The sequence below is a fragment of the Balaenoptera physalus genome, assembly GCF_965194825.1.
Source record: "Balaenoptera physalus genome assembly, chromosome: 18".
Lineage (NCBI taxonomy): Eukaryota > Metazoa > Chordata > Mammalia > Artiodactyla > Balaenopteridae > Balaenoptera > Balaenoptera physalus.
In genome coordinates, this window is record NC_138899.1 from 10,927,918 (window position 1) to 10,943,613 (window position 15,696).

The window sequence follows — 15,696 nt, forward strand, 5'->3', positions numbered from 1 at the left end:
GATTCAAATATAAATGAAGAGAGGGCTATGTGGAGGCAGAGTTAAATCTCACATGTATCTCTTTATATTGCAAGGCATCTTTTCGTGTAATTACTTGCACGTGCATTAAGAAGAGCCCCCTTCCCTACCTCAGGAGCTAGACACAAATGACTTGATAGGTCACAAAGGACTCCCGGTGTATTTTTTCCTTCTTGCCATTGCTCAGAAAGTGTCAGTCCAAAGATAGCACCATAAAAGGTAGCCAAACAGCTGTGCGTGGAAATAGTTAACTTCCGTCACTGAGCACAGAATTCGTGTGCTGTGGTTGTAATGCCATGTCATAACAGGTTCTGAGCCAAATACTGCAGCTTCAGGGTGTGGATGGAGAACTTGGGGAAACGAAAGGACACTCATTTTGAGGAGGCAGAAAGTGTCCACTGAGCTGTTGGATACACAAAAGTCTCCTGGAAAGACTGGTTCCTCTTTTTCCCCCAGGAGGGGGGTAACTGTCACTGTTTATATTTGGACCATATCACTGCTCAGGGAAAGCTCTTGTATTCAGGTCACTGGGAATGGTGTTCTGAAAACACTTTGTGGCCTTGGCCTCTTTTCTAGATGCACTCACAGCCTCTAGTTAGTTATACATGCACCCAGACCGAAGACATAGTGCCCAAGGGATGGGGAAGATCAGTGAAAACAAGCATACTATCTCAATAAATATTTCATAATAAAGGGGTTCTGAAATATATTTTAGGGGGAATTTAAGATCTATTTTAAATTTTTACATACTTCATTTAATGTAGAAAATGATTCATCAAAGCAATGTGAAACTGCCTTAAATTTGTGTTAGAAGCCTAGACAGCCGTCAGACTGATGGGAAAACAACACATTTAAGCAACAGAGAGGCTGTTCACGTAATGTAGTTATTATGAACACAGTAGATGTCATATATGCCTGAACATGTCTGAGGCTACGACAGGCTTTTTATTAGTTATTTTATAAATGAATGGAAGTGATGATGTAGTGTTCTGGAAGAAGGACAGCTATGAGGTGCCCTAAATTATCAGGAAGTATTGCTCATTCAGCTGAAAAACCATTGTCATGGTTGGCAAATATATATTGTCATGTAAATGCCCATTCTTGAAGGAGCAAAGAAAAAATATATACACATATGCACAGAGAGAATGAGAAGAGAACCATGTCTTTGACACCTATGCTGGCTCGAAAGTCTTCTCCTCCAAAAACGACTGCATCTAGAAAAAGACCCACTTGAGGCCCGTTCTTTAGTGCTTCTTCACACACTGCCTGTAAAAGAGCAGAACAGAACCAGAGCTCACAGAAATGCACCCATTAGAGAGAAGAAGCATGGTATATTTCAGTAACAGAAAGGTCCACCTCTTAACACACTTTAGCTGAAAGCAGTCCTGAAAATGCAGCCCCAATTCACCCCTTTCAAAAGGTATTTAATATTGTCCAAAGTAAGTATGTTGCATATATTTGCTTTGCTTAATGGATTATATTAATATAGTTAGTATATATTAATACAGTTACAATGTTCAAGTTTTAGTTCATCCAATCTCTAGAGAAACTTTCAAGTTAACTCATTTTGATTGGACTGTAAGTTATTTCTGTTCTTCCAAAATTTGTTTTTGCTTTAAGAGACCCTCCAACAATAAACATAAAACCACAGGAGAAAAGGAAAGAATTTAAAAATCAAACTAATTGGATTATTTGCATTGGGATCAAGATTTCTTAGTAAATGGTCTCAGGATTAAAGACAAACAATACAAAAATCTACAACTCCAGAGGGGAAAATAAAAATGCAATAAGTCATCCAAGATGTATGAATAAGCAACTTGGACATTTCTCTGTGAAATTAAATATGAATAACAGTCATCTTCGACAGGACTGTGGTGCTGCAAAGGTGGAGAGAAAGCATGCTAACATATGTGAGTGGGGAGGACATGAGAACCGGTGAGGACACTGTTGATTAATTTCAGGGGCTGTGAGTGCTTCTAAGTGTATTATGAATAAAATGGCAAACCAGTGCTTAAAATGAAATCACTGTATGAATCTAGTTGCATCTAAGAAATATGCGTTGACTATATCCTCAGAATTCTAGGGCAGGCTGGAAGGACTCGTGCTTAGTGGTGTAAACATGCTGATCACGAGGCCCGAAGCAGCTCCCCAAACATTGCACTCTGCCCCTCCTGCATAGGCCAGTAGGTCTCTCAAAGTTTCCTCTTGGAGCCTTTGCTCACATATTATCTCTCCAGTACAGTTCAACTATCTTTTTTTTGTTTTTGTTTTTAGGTATTTCTTCTCTCCTGCCCTCGGGGATGGGGCGCTACAGTGATGTTCACAGGTCAGGTGGAACGTGAGGCGTATTTTGGAAAACAATGTAAATGGCCACTGATAAAGAGGAAGAAACAAGCTAGCTATGAATTCGTTAAGGCAAATAGTTTAATGCAGCCATACAATGGTGAAAATGCTTGGCTCAGCTAATCTTCCTGAATGTATATTAGGAGATATTTTATGTTCTAATGTGGCAAACTGAAATAATATAGTACAAATTAGTGTGTATACTAACTCAAAAATAGTAATCTTATGTATTAGACATTATAGATTATGTTGCTACAAAGAGGCCTGATAATTTCCCAATAAAAGGCAATTGTTACAAAAGAATAATTGAAAGTTAATTCATAAGGGTGACAAATGTTCATGTACATTTATTCTATAAATGTAATAATTCACAGCAAAAATTTATATAGTGATTATTTAATTAAAATTAATGCCAGGAATATATAAATATTTCATGTAAATATTTAGGACTGGGAAGTTTTTCCTTGCTACTGTGTCTATTTCTCTGTTTTCTAAGATGCTCGCAACCTGGTTTTGGTTATTACAGATAACAAATGGTGCTCAAGGTTTACTTTGCTTATAAATCTTTCTAGAAAAATATTTTAAGTAGATGTTAAAATTGAAAACAAAAGTTCTCTTTAGGTAATAAATAAAATACTAACTTACTAGCCACATTATGGTTTTCTTACCTTAAAATTGAGTAAACCCATTGCAGTTTCCACAAAAGGGATTAAATTCATAGGTTGTTCAAGTTTTCGGCCTTGTAAGTAGAATGAAAATTTGTCTGAAAACTAGAATAAAAAGTGTCATAGGTGACTAGTGGGGGGAAAAAAATGTACAATCATTGAACTGTAGAATAGAAGTAGTATTTAAGTCTTTGACCTGAGGAAGTAATATCCCAGCCTCTTTCATCCACACAAAGAATAAAAAAAAAAAAAAAAAAAAAAAAAAGGGAAAAAACAGAGGAAAGACCAAAGAGAAAAGGTAACAAAGTTCCCAGCAAACTAAATAGTAAAACCCCAAGCATTAAAAATTGTTTTTTTTTCTGAAGGAGCAATTTGAGGCCTAGGAGTTAAGAAGTGGAAGGAGAGATTCTCAAGTTTAAATGCTTTCCTTGCAAAGGTTTTTACTTAAGCCCTCTCGCTTTCCCTTCGTTCAGTGCATGTGGCAGGCCCCTAAAACAATGAAGGCTTGCTCTACCTGCCATTCTGGTTTTGTTTCGGACCCCGCACAGACGTCGGTGTAACTGTTCAGCAGCTTTCTACGTGGAATCCATATTATTCATTATAGCAACACTACCCTTTGTTCGGAGGTTTTTCTTCATAATTTTTTAGCTTACCTAGGAAGACCTTAAAAAGGAAGTTTAATTCTTTGAAGACCAAAGCTCGCCAATTTTTTCCATGAGACCAGTTCACAGCTAGCTCTGTGCTGCCAGTGGGGTAGCCCAAATTCCAAAATCTATCATCTGGAAACATACAAAAGCTCTTGCACAGATCTCCCCCCCACCCCTTTCAAAGGGGGAAAAAAAAAAAAACCCCACCACACTCTAAATTGTAAATCTATTATGTCTATCTAGATCTAATAAGATGTGGGGAGATAAAAAAAAAAACACACAGGTACGAAAAAGCTATTTTTGTAAATAAAGATAAAAACATATATATCCATTTTAAATTTAAGGAATATTCAGCCATTAATGGATATCAAAGGAAAAGGGAATTTTAATCATCTCTCCATTCAGTCTCAGTTGGGTAAATCATATCTAAGAGATTTGCATAAATATAAACCATCAAAGACTTTTCATCTTCAAAGGGGGTTTCAAGACCCTATAAGCTTTGTACTGTAATCATCGCAGGTCACCACCCTGCAGGAATAGGGCTGCTATGGCAACATAAAAAAACTAATGCTTAAGGCTTAGCATAATATTCTGACTAATAGAAAGGAAACTCATTTTAAAGGCTGGCAGCCTATTTACCAGAAGCAGGATTAGAGGTGTTATTTCCCCTTTTAGCTGCCCCCCCACAACTGCCCATGCAGCACCTCCCTCCCCAACCAAAAAAAATCTAATCACTGGGATCTTTAAAAAGCTTTTGAGCGATTTGCAGTAACTTTACAATTAGGCTAAAATAAATCACAGCTTTCAGTGATGAAGAATTATTCCCAGTTGCTCCCACTGCCCCTCCCTTCCTCCACACCATGATCATCACCTCCTTAGCAACTTTACAAGGGAAGGAATAACTCAACCAAAACAGCAAGAAGGAAGAGAAGCCTACAGTTTCAGGGGACAAAGTGTACAGTATTCCACGAAAATGAAAATAAAGCCTAATTTATGGCACATTTAAGCTAGAAAATGGGTGATAAAATATTAGTGATTTTGGTGTTACCTGTGCACTGGAGAAATTTTGTTTTTCTTGTTAAGAAAAAAGAAAAACTTGCAATGTTACTTGCCCCATTCTTTGTGATAATGGTTATAACCACAAAAACCGCAGAGTTGAAAACTAGGTAAATCCTTTACAATATATTCCCTGTTCCTAGTGAGAAAAATCTCTAATGCCTTTTGTTTTTACGCCAATAGGGGCATTTAAAAATTAAATATTCTAGCCCATCCTCCTCCTCCTCCTCCCCTTCTTTCTTAAAAAATTGCATTAAGTACTAACACAAAAGGTAACTAGTGGAGAAGTTTCAATTAATTTTTTTCAAAAGGAGACGATTAAATGTTTCCGGCCTGGTAAAGTGTTCATTTCAGCGAGGTGGAGGGGACTGGGGGCGTGGGGGGAGGAAAAGAAGGGGGAAGATCACAAAGAGATTGGGGAGGAGATGAAGTAGCAGGGCTCAGCAATTCTTTCAGTTCCAGTGCACACCCGGCAGCGTGCTGGGAGAATGCGCCCTGTCCGGGATTTGTGGGAGAATTGTCCCGCCACAAAGGAGGTCCAGTCACGCTTGTTACCGCCCAATAAGCCGTGCCAGTCAAACAAGAACCCACACTAGCGACAAAAGGCCAGCGAGAGATTCTCACACAAAAGAAAACAAGGAAGCCCATCTTTCAGTTGTGCATCAGGCTCTGGGTTTTATGCTTCACATAAATACAAACGGAGAGGAAAAAATAAACAGCCCAAAAGACTTCTGTTAACTAGAAATCCTATTTAGATTTCGGTATGTTCCTCACATCCAAGGATTTAAAACAGCGAACAGAGGCCTTAGCTGAAGGCTGGGGTGAGCCCTCCCCTCTCAAATGAGGGGTAATAACGGTGATAAATAGGCATTAACTATGAAACCAAAAGGGAACAGTGACTTCAGATTCCATTTCAATCAACTTGAGACACATTCGAATGGGGTAGGAACTCTTGAGGACATTAACCTGCTATCACTAGGATCTCCCAGCTCCTGAGGGGTGACCTTGCTGAGAAGAGCTCCAGTTTTGAAAGTAAATATGGGCCCCTGAACGGAGGTCTTCAGGAAGACACCAATGCAGAGCTGACGGACAGAAAAATAATGGTAGCTACCTGTGTAATTCTAAACTTTCTAGTAGCTACATTATAAGAGTAAGATGAAACAGATGGTGAATTTAACTTTAATAAGAGGTTTATTCAACCCAATATATCTGAAATATTATCATTTCAACATGTAATCAACATAAAAATTATTGAGAACATTCTTTTTTCGGGGGGGGGGGGGCACCAGGGAGGGTGCTATGAAGTCTTCAAAGTCCCGTGTATCTTACAGCGCATCTCAATTTGGACTGGCCACATTTCGACTGCTCCGTAGCCACATGTGGCAGGCAGCCATGGCACTGGAAAGCACAGAGCCGACATAGCTACAGGCACTGAAAAGGTGAGCAATGTATTTGGGTGCCACAACTAGAACTTGGCGTATTGCTACAGTTGAAGCCACAGCCTTAGGGATCACCCTAGATGTGGCATCAAAATCACCACTGTCCACACGCCCTTACCATGCTTCCAGCACCTGGGTGCCACGGGCCCTCCTCTCAGGAGTGGCACGGTGGAACCGTACTGTATTCAGCAGAGATCTGCAGAATCACAGCAGCCCCTAAATAAAATCTAGCCTCACCCTCCAACCTCCACCCCACTTTAACAATTAGAACAATCATAGTATAATTAGGCCCATTTCAAAGTTTTCTTAAGGAATTTGACATGCCAGGGGTTTATTGGCTGAAAAGTCTGTCATGAAACAAACACACCTGTCAGCAATTTAAAAAGGATGAACTAGAAAACTGTTCAGGAAATAATATCTGTGCTAATTAAAACCACTAGTTAAAAGCTTCCTGTCTCTTCCTACAGTTGCCCTAAGGAGTGACCTTTTCCTCTCCTCCTCTAGGTTCATTTTTTCCTTTGCAGCTAATGTGCTTTCACTGTCTCTGATGACTTCAAATGAATCTGCCTAAGAGGTATGCAATCACTGCTCTTCCAGGTGGAGGGTTAGGGCCTGGCCGGTGTCGTCTCGGTAAGCTGGTTTCCAGGGGCTGCTCTGGAGGAGGCTGATCTGTCTAAAGCACAGATCTGTTAAGGCAGCAGGAGCATCATTTCAAGCGCAGAGCTGTTCCAGTGAACACTTACGGCAAAGCCAGGTTCTCCTCGTATGCAGGAAATGGTCTTTGGGGCCTGCTCCTTTTTCTCAGTTCCCTTTCTCTCTGCTCTGTGTATGCATTTTCAAAACCTACAGCACCCAAATCCTTCCTTTCTGCTACTCCTTGTTAGCCTCTCCTGAGTCTTTAATTAAAGCAAAGCATGAGCTACTCACCCACTGGATTTCTTCAGGATCTTCTACCTTCGGGAGCATCAGGCTGGAAGGAAGGACCCGGGACCGCAGGAGGGCCTGCAGGTCTTCTTCGGCCAGACCACTGGACACTGAGTTGATTCTTACACACTTTTCAGCTGGGCCCAGATCAAAGTCTTCAAGAGTTTTTACTATTCTCAATCGAGCTTCATCCTGTAAGTGTAGATAAAATGTATCTCCTAAGTTTATTTATCATTGAGAAGAAACACAATCAAACTGTCTATGAAACTCTTACGTGGATTGAGAGTCTGAGCACCATTATGACGTCTACTATGTCCACCAAATAACTGGTATTTGAAATGAGTTGTCCAATCTGACAGGCAAGTGACTGATTTCCAGACTTCATTCCAGATGACTATAGCAGAGATGAGAGCCATTGTAATGCACGCTGGTGAAAGAGTGGTCTAAATAGTGGTCTCAGGACTTCCCTGGTGGCACAGTGGTTAAGAATCCGCCTGCCAATGCAGGGGACACGGGTTCGATCCCTGGTCCTGGAAGATCCCACATGGCGCGGAGCAGCTAAGCCCGTGAGCCACAACTACTGAGCCCACATACCACAACTACTGAAGCCTGTGCGCCTAGAGCCTGTGCTCCGCAACAAGAGAAGCCTGTGGTGCACTGCAACGAAGAGTAGCCCCCACTCGCTGCAACTAGAGAAAGCCCGTGTACAGCCATGAAGACCCAACGCAGCCAAAAATAAATTTATAAATTTATAAATAAATAAATAGTGTTCTCATTTTGTGCATTAGCATTACTTTCCCACTGGAAAGGTAAAATAATTAATAGGTAACATTTATTGAGCATTTACTAAGCACCAGGCATGGTGCTAAGTGCTCTACCTGCATTTTCTCATTTAATAAATACAAGAAACTAGATAACTTATGGATTAATGGTAGTCTTGACTGCCAGCATATTCACATTAGGGAAAAAAATAAGGATTTGTTTTTCTCTTTCCACATGTGTCATGCTTTTTTTATTCACTTAAAAATTTTTTTGCAACTCAGTTGAATCTTAACATTCAATTAAGAAGGCACTCACAGGAAAATGACACTTCACACTACAAAAAAGCTCCAGCTTATTCAGATGGAAGGCAGTAATATCACCAAGAAATCCCTTCATGAAGTGGTAGACAAATACTTTTTTTTCTTTGATTTGGCAGGCTTTGCTCCACAGTTAAGAAAAGCTGAAAGGTTGAAAGTCTGCTTCAGTATTTGAATTGTCCCCAGAAAAACTGTATAAAACCAAACATGTTATTTATTGGCTTTGAGTTGGGGTGATGAAGGGGGGATAGGGGTTGGGGAGAGAGGAGTGCACTGGGGGCATGGGGGCCGGAATTAAGGGAAAGAAAGCCCTTGGGGTCATTACTTCCTGCCAATTTCAGTTTCAAAACCAAATTCCTCCAACTTGCCAACAGCCCTCAACAAATTCTCATTGTCAGAATGAACACTTATCAAAAGTAGTTTCATTTGGGAAGGGTTTTTATGATACTAATAAAACTTTAAAGCTTCTCACTGCTGATGAATGTAGTTTGAAAAAAAAAAGGTCTTAACAATATATGGCCATTTGGATGGCAATAGTTATCTAGGAAAATAATAAACCAAAGCATAGAAAAGAATTATTTGAGCCAATATTGAGTCGAAGTCCAATCAAGGAGACAAGCCGAGACAGTAGATTTAAACCAGGCGGATGTAGGTCTACGACCGGGTGGAAGCAGGGAAGGTCTCCAAATGTGGTCTGAGTTAAACAGTGTGAGGAAACCAGCTTAGAGCTGTCAAGTCGGATGGACGCAGAGTACATAGGAGCAGTTTGAGACAGCTCTGTGGAGTCCTGATTTACTGAGCTCTGACTGCCAATAATTACGCCAAGCTTAGACAAAAGCAAGAGAGAGCTCATGCCAGCTAAAGTGAGGAAGGATGCAGCCGACAGTGGCTTGGTTCCACACCGTGCTGTGTGCTGTCCCACAGCAATAAAATGCATCCGCTTGCTCTGTCCTGCCCTCTTGCTGCAGCCACAGGATAGGAAGATCCTGAAGGTGAAGGTCAGAAGTCAACTCAGTAGTATGGTTCCAAGGCCATCGACAGCTGTTGAGAGGAATGCTTCCTGTGTGTATCTAGATCCACGGCCTCAGAGAACCTAAGATGCGCTATGCTCCACGCAGCCTGGCACAGCTACAAACCCGGCATGGCTTCAGCTCAGAAAAGTTTCAACTTCCAGGTTTCCTTTCAAGGGCAGGTCGGGCTTGTAAAGGGTATGCTGGGACAAAGTGAATGGAAAATGGAAGGGAACTAACTAGATCATTTGGGCTGAAGTGCATTTTAAAACTTGAGGTAATTGAGGGACTTCCCTGGTGGCGCAGTGGTTAAGAATCCGCCTGTCAATGCAGCGGACACGGGGTCGAGCCCTGGTCCAGGAAGATCCCACATGCCATGGAGCAACTAAGTCCACAAGCCACAACTACTGAGCCCGCGTGCCTAGAGCCCGAGCTCCACAACAAGAGAAGCCACCACAATGAGAAGCCCGCGCACTGCAACGAAGAGTAGCCCCTGCTCGCCGCAACTAGAGAAAGCCCGCGCACAGCAACGAAGACCCAACGCAGCCAAGAATAATTAAATAAATAAATAAATTTATTAAAAAAACAAAAAACAAAAAACTTGAGTTATTTGAATCATCATCTCCATCCTCTAGTTTAATCTGCATGTGCGCTCAAGGACGCAGGATCCCTGGCAACATCAGCTTCCTAAATTGTTAATGTTGGTGTCAAACAAAATCTGACCTCTAAGCTGTTTAGTTGTTTCACTTGGATTCGAAGGGGACTGTTTGTTCAAAGCTCATGTTCTAAACCTGTTTGTGATTTTTATCTAAAGTCAGATTGCCATGGTTTCAGCACATTCTGGTTTACTTAGTAAAATTCAGCCCTTGTGAAATTGGCTGCAAATGAAGTACCCCATTCCAATTTTAGGCATAATCTGATTAGTACTTTTCATGCTGTAATAATGAGCAGTGACTACTCAGCATTTTATTAGACTTTTTTTCCTCTTTCTGGCTCAGAATTAAAACCAAGCTCTTTCCACTTCATCATTCTGTACCTTTCCAAAAAAAGATGATGGCTTTGGAGGTATATTGCCATACAACACTCTTATTAACGGGCTGTTGCTTGTGACAATTTACATAAGTGAAGTGTGCATCCCTCTGCTGTGTATCCCAAAATATCCAACAACTTCACTGAATTTACACCAACCAACAAGCATGTTTTTTTTTTTTTTCTTTTTGGTATTTTAATGGTGAAATATGTTACTGTGCTAGCAAATACACCCATGCCATCTGTTGGGTGAGAGGAAGGCAGTTTCTAAGAACAATTAAATTTAGTTCTGGGTCTTCAGCTAGAGAGAACCACAGTCCACCAGTGGTGAAAAGAAAGAAATTCTGTTCATGCTGTTCTCTCTCTCACACAGGCCTTACCTCTTGCTACCGTGTCTCTTACATCTCTCTCATCTCCATCACCTCGCTCCCTTCACACTTTCATTCTCTTTCTCTCTCTTTTTCTTTGGCTCCTGTTTGGCCCTGACCATCCTTCCAAGTGCCATCTCATTAGGGGGATTAGTAAGACTCGGCCTGGCAGACACCACCTTCTCAGAAGGGCTATCTGGGTGATCTGCTGAGATTATTGGGAGGTAAATGCTCCCTGGAGAAAAAAGGAAAAGGAAATGAAGGCAAAAAGAGGCCACTCAAAAACAACCTTTATTGGGGGGTGGGGTGGTCTTACATTCTGGAAGCAAAACAGGTTGTTCAAAATGAAGTTTAGAAGGAACTGCACTCTAAATGTGTTAACACTGCAGGACAGCCTTGGTAATAAGCATTTCTCAGTGTAGGATGAACTTGTCCTCCTAAAATCTGACAACCTGAAAAGAGGGAATAATGAATGTAAGGCCTTCCTCAACAGTTACATGAGATTTTTGCAGAGACTAATTACCTTTGTGTGTTTGTAGCATGTTTGATTCCAGAGGTGGGTTCTGCAAAGGCCACAAAGAAAGTTGGCACAGGTCAGACTCTTCACAGGCCCTGGTCCTAAAAGGTGGTGTTACCAAAGTTCCCACATTCAACTGATATTTCGTGCCATGGGCTGCTCAGTGCAGTGGACCAGTGGCTAATAAACTTGTCCTTATACATAAGCCACCGTATTATGTGACTCTGTCTGGGCCAGGAACCAAGGCGTGCTATGATTTCAGAGACCGGGTTCTTATCACCTGGGGAAGAGACATGCTCTGCTGACGTAAGAAAGCGGATAAATCAACCATCACCGAGACCTGCAGACTCTGAAATTAAAGGAGAAAATATGCGTGCCGTTGGTTCAATTGGCACCCATTAAAGCTAATAACTAATCAGCCTTGCAAGTTTCTAGCTCAGAATGATCAAATCTGCAAAGAAAACAACATCCGTCCACTTTTACACTCCAGTGGAAGAGGTGGTCCCTCGCGGCGGGGCGGCACAGTCTCGCCATCTGGAGAATAAATCGAGTGTGAAGTACAGTATAGTTTGGGACGAAGCTCCGTGGCAGCAGCTCAGCAGTCAGTTCATTAGTTCCAAACTTCCAGGGATTAGAGCGGCATCAATTCTACTGTCGGATAGGAAGAGACAGACAGGATACGAAATTCAAGGAGGATTGTGACAACCAGGAGGAGCCCCTTGGGCTTATTTATAAAACTACAAAGTATAAACATACCCAAATAAGTGTCTTAAATAATAGCATTATTACAGTTTCATAACATCTGAATTAACACCTTTCTCTTCTTCCACCTCCACCCCGAAACCTTGTATGTTAATAACATATAATGTTTTCAGATGAAATCACTGAGACGACCCTGAATGCAGCAGGAGCAGTGAGAAAGCTGTGCGGCCGAAACAAGACTTGGGAGTTAAGAAATACGGAATATTTTCTAGGCTCTGGGGAGATGCATAACCTTTGCGATTTTTAAAAATGAGCAATTACTATTTTCATCCTACAAAAGGCAAAGTGCCATGCCACATACTCAAAAACACTAATGAATTCTGTCTTTTCTGAATTTGTCCGTCTCACCTCACTTCGATTTCATCTAATTCATAAAATGATGTCATAAGCATGGATTGGAATGGGCAAAAGGCCCTGATATTGGCATCTATATAAAATGATTTTTTTTGAAAATTTTGAGATCGTTTGGTTTAAAATTAAAAGTTCTGATGTATTGTTCCATTTAAGGATCTCCTTTTTCATATAAGTTCTTTTTATACACTAATATTAAAAAACAGAAGTGCCTGTGACAAAGTCATCATTAGAAAATTACTGTATTTTTCTTACAAATGTATAAAATGTAGTATAATCACAGAGACTGCTGCAGTGACTGCATTAGAAAAAAAGCCAAATTCTCATTGATTATTACAACCTGGTAGTGTTTCTTTAGGTAAGATGGTAGTGTTGAGTTTTCTAGCCCCCCAAAAATTTTGGTTTGCCTGTTTTTTTTTTTTTACCTTTGTTTTTTTTGGCTGCACCACGTGTGGCATGCAGGATCTTAGTTCTCAGACCGGGGATTGAACCCATGCCCCCCTGCAATGGTAGCACAGAGTCTTAACCACTGGACCACCAGGGAAGTCCCTTGGTTTGCCTGTTTTTGAAAAAAGAAAATCTACAGCAATATTGAACATACCATGAGTTAACTGGTTAAAATTTCATTCATCAATAACACCAAAAGCACCAGTAACAAAAGAAAAAATAAACTGAACTTCATGAAAAATTTAAAATGTTGTGCATCAAAAGATACTTTCAACAGAGTAAAAAGGCAACCCACAGAATGGGAGAAAATATTTGCAAATCATATGTCTGATAAAGGAATATATATTCAGAACATATATAGAACTTCTAAAACTCAGCACCAAAAAAACAAACAACACAATTCAAAAATGGGCAGAGGACTTGAACAGACATTTCTCCTAAGAAGATATAAAAATGGACAATGAGCACATGAAAAGATGTTCAGTATCATTAATCATTAGGGAAATGTAAATCAAAACTACGAGACACCACTTAATACCCATTAGGATGGCTACTATCAAAAAAACAGAAAAAAACAACGGTTGGAGAGGATGTGGAGAAATTGGAACCCTTGTGCACTGCTGGTGGGAATGTAAAATGGTGCAGCCGCTATAGAAAATAGCATGGCAGTTCCTCAAAAAATTAAAAATAGGACTTCTCTGGTGGCGCAGTGGTTAAGAATCCGCCTGCCAGTGCAGGGAACACGGGTTCGAGCCCTGGTCAGGGAAGATCCCACATGCTGCGGAGCAACTAAGCCCGTGTGCTGCAACTACTGAGCCTGTGCTCTAGAGCCCACGAGCCACAACTACTGAGCCTGCGCTCTAGAGCCTGCGTGCCACAACTACTGAAGTCCGTGCACCTAGAGCCCGTGCTCCATAACAAGGGAAGGCACCTCAATGAGAAGCCCGCACACCACAACAAAGAGTAGTCCCGCTCGCCGCAACTAGGGAAAGCCCGCGTGCAGCAACGAAGACCCAACGCAGCCAAAATAAATAAATAAGTAAAATAAATTTATTAAAAAAAATTAAAAATAGAATTAACATATGATGCAGCAATTCCACGTCTGGGTATATACCCAAAAGCACTGAAAGCAGGTCTCGACGAAATTATTTGTACACCCATTTTTATAGCAGCATTATTCACAATAGCTAAAATGTGGAAGCAAACCAAGTGTCCACTGACAGAAGAATGGATAAGCAAAATGTGTTAAATACATGCAACGGAATACTGTTCAGGTTTAAAAAGGAAGGAAATTCTGACACATGCTACAACACGGATAAACCTGCTGTGCTAAGTGAAGACATTATGCTAAGTGAAATAAGCCAGTTACAAAAGGACAACAATGTGAATATATTTAATAACCACTTAATGGTACACTTAAAAATGGCTAAGATGGTAAATTTTATATTTTATCACAATAAAAAATGAGGAAAATGTTCATTTATTGATTTCATCCCACAAGTTATCACACTCTAGGCATTCTGTTTACTCTGAAACCGTAGATTTTGGTAGAGCAAAGTTTCTGATACGCTAATTATGAAAGATCCTTTAAAACTCAGGTTTATTAAAATGCCAAACCAGCTTTCATTCAAAGGACTAAGAAGGCTCAGGATGTGTATGGTTGGATACACTGGCATACAAGTACAAGTAGCTCTTTGAGTCTCTGTTTTCAATTCTTTTGGGTATATACCTAGGAGTAGAATTGCTGGGCCATTTAGTAATTCTATGTTTAGCTTTTTGAAGAACTGCCAAACTGTTTTCCAAAGTGGTTGTACCACATTTTACATTTCCCACCAACACTCTATCAGAGTTCCAAATTTTTCCACACTCTTGCCAACACTTGTTATTTTTCATTTTATTTGTTTTTGATAATAGCCATCCCAGTGGGTGTGATATGGTATCTCGTTGTGGTTTTGATTTGCATTTCTCTAACGATTAATGATGCTGAGCATCTTTCTATGTGCTTACTGGCCATCAGTGTACAGATCTTCCTTGACTTATGATGGAGTCATGTCCCGATAAACCCACTGTAAGCTGAAAATATCATAAGCTGAAAATGCATTTATACACCTAACCTACTGAACATCATAGCTCAGCCTAGCCTACCTTAAATGTGCTCTGAACACATATTAGCTTACAATTGGGCAAAGTCATCTAGACATGAATATCTCACGTAATTTATTGACTACTGTCCTAAAAGTGAAAAACTGAATGGTTGTCTGGGTAGAGAAGGATTGCCAGTGCATCGATTGTTGACCCTCGTGATCGCATTGCTGACTGGGAGCTGTGGTTCACTGCTGCTGCCCAGCATCACGAGACAGGATCGGACCACATATCACTAGACCAGGAAAAGATCAAAATTCAATATTCAAAGTATGGTTTCTACCGAATGCATACTGCTTTCGCACCATCATAAAGCTGAACCATTGTAAGTCAGGGACCATCTGTACCTTCTTTGGAGAAATGTCTATTCTAGTCCTAAATTTAAAAAAATGGGTTGTTTGTCTTTTGGTTGTTGGGTTATGAGTGTTCTTTATATATTCTAGATATTTAATCCGTATCAGATATATATGATTCACAAATATTTTCTCCCCTTCTGTAGGTCGTCATTTCCCTCTTTTTTTTTTTTTTGCCACACCATGCAGCTCGTGGCATCTTAGTTCCCCAACCAGGGATTGAACCTGCATCCTCGGCAATGAAAGCACAGAGTCTTAACCACTGTACCACCGGGGAATTCCCTGTCATTTCACTTTCTTGATAGTGTCCTATGATGCACAAAAGTTATAATTTTGCTGAAGTCCAATTTATTTATTTTTTCTTTGGTAGCTTGTGCTTTTGTTATCATTTTGAGATCATTGCCTAATCCAACGTTATGAAGACTTACACCTATGTCTTCTTCTACTAGTTTTACAGTTTTAATTCTAACAACATTTAGGCTCTTGATATATTTCTGGTCTACTAAGTTGTATACAATAGGGAGGCTTGTGATATTTTTATTTTGT

At 40.4% G+C, this 15,696-nt stretch overlaps 1 protein-coding gene and 1 long non-coding RNA gene across 11 annotated transcripts in view; both read right to left on the reverse strand.

The window, feature by feature from the left end:
• The window catches only part of CLYBL (citramalyl-CoA lyase), a 256,049-nt gene that overhangs the window by 40,689 nt on the left and 199,664 nt on the right, over positions 1-15,696 (reverse strand). For 9 of the 10 annotated variants that reach the window (XR_014255987.1, XR_014255988.1, XR_014255989.1 and 6 more), the window contains exons 3-5: positions 7,096-7,284; positions 3,030-3,131; positions 1,191-1,284 (exon numbers count right to left, since the gene is read on the reverse strand). Coding sequence is in view for 6 of the 10 variants with exons in the window: in XM_082434690.1 (XP_082290816.1) it covers positions 1,191-1,284; positions 3,030-3,131; positions 7,096-7,284 (385 nt within the window). In the remaining 4 variants the exon portion in view is untranslated. The remainder of the gene's footprint in view (positions 1-1,190; positions 1,285-3,029; positions 3,132-7,095; positions 7,285-15,696) is intronic. The other variant, XM_082434689.1, reaches the window with a different exon arrangement.
• Positions 10,852-15,696, reverse strand: part of LOC309647417 — a 34,890-nt gene continuing 30,045 nt past the window's right edge. The window contains exon 2 of the long non-coding RNA XR_014256035.1: positions 10,852-11,746. This is a non-coding gene — a long non-coding RNA (uncharacterized lncRNA). The remainder of the gene's footprint in view (positions 11,747-15,696) is intronic.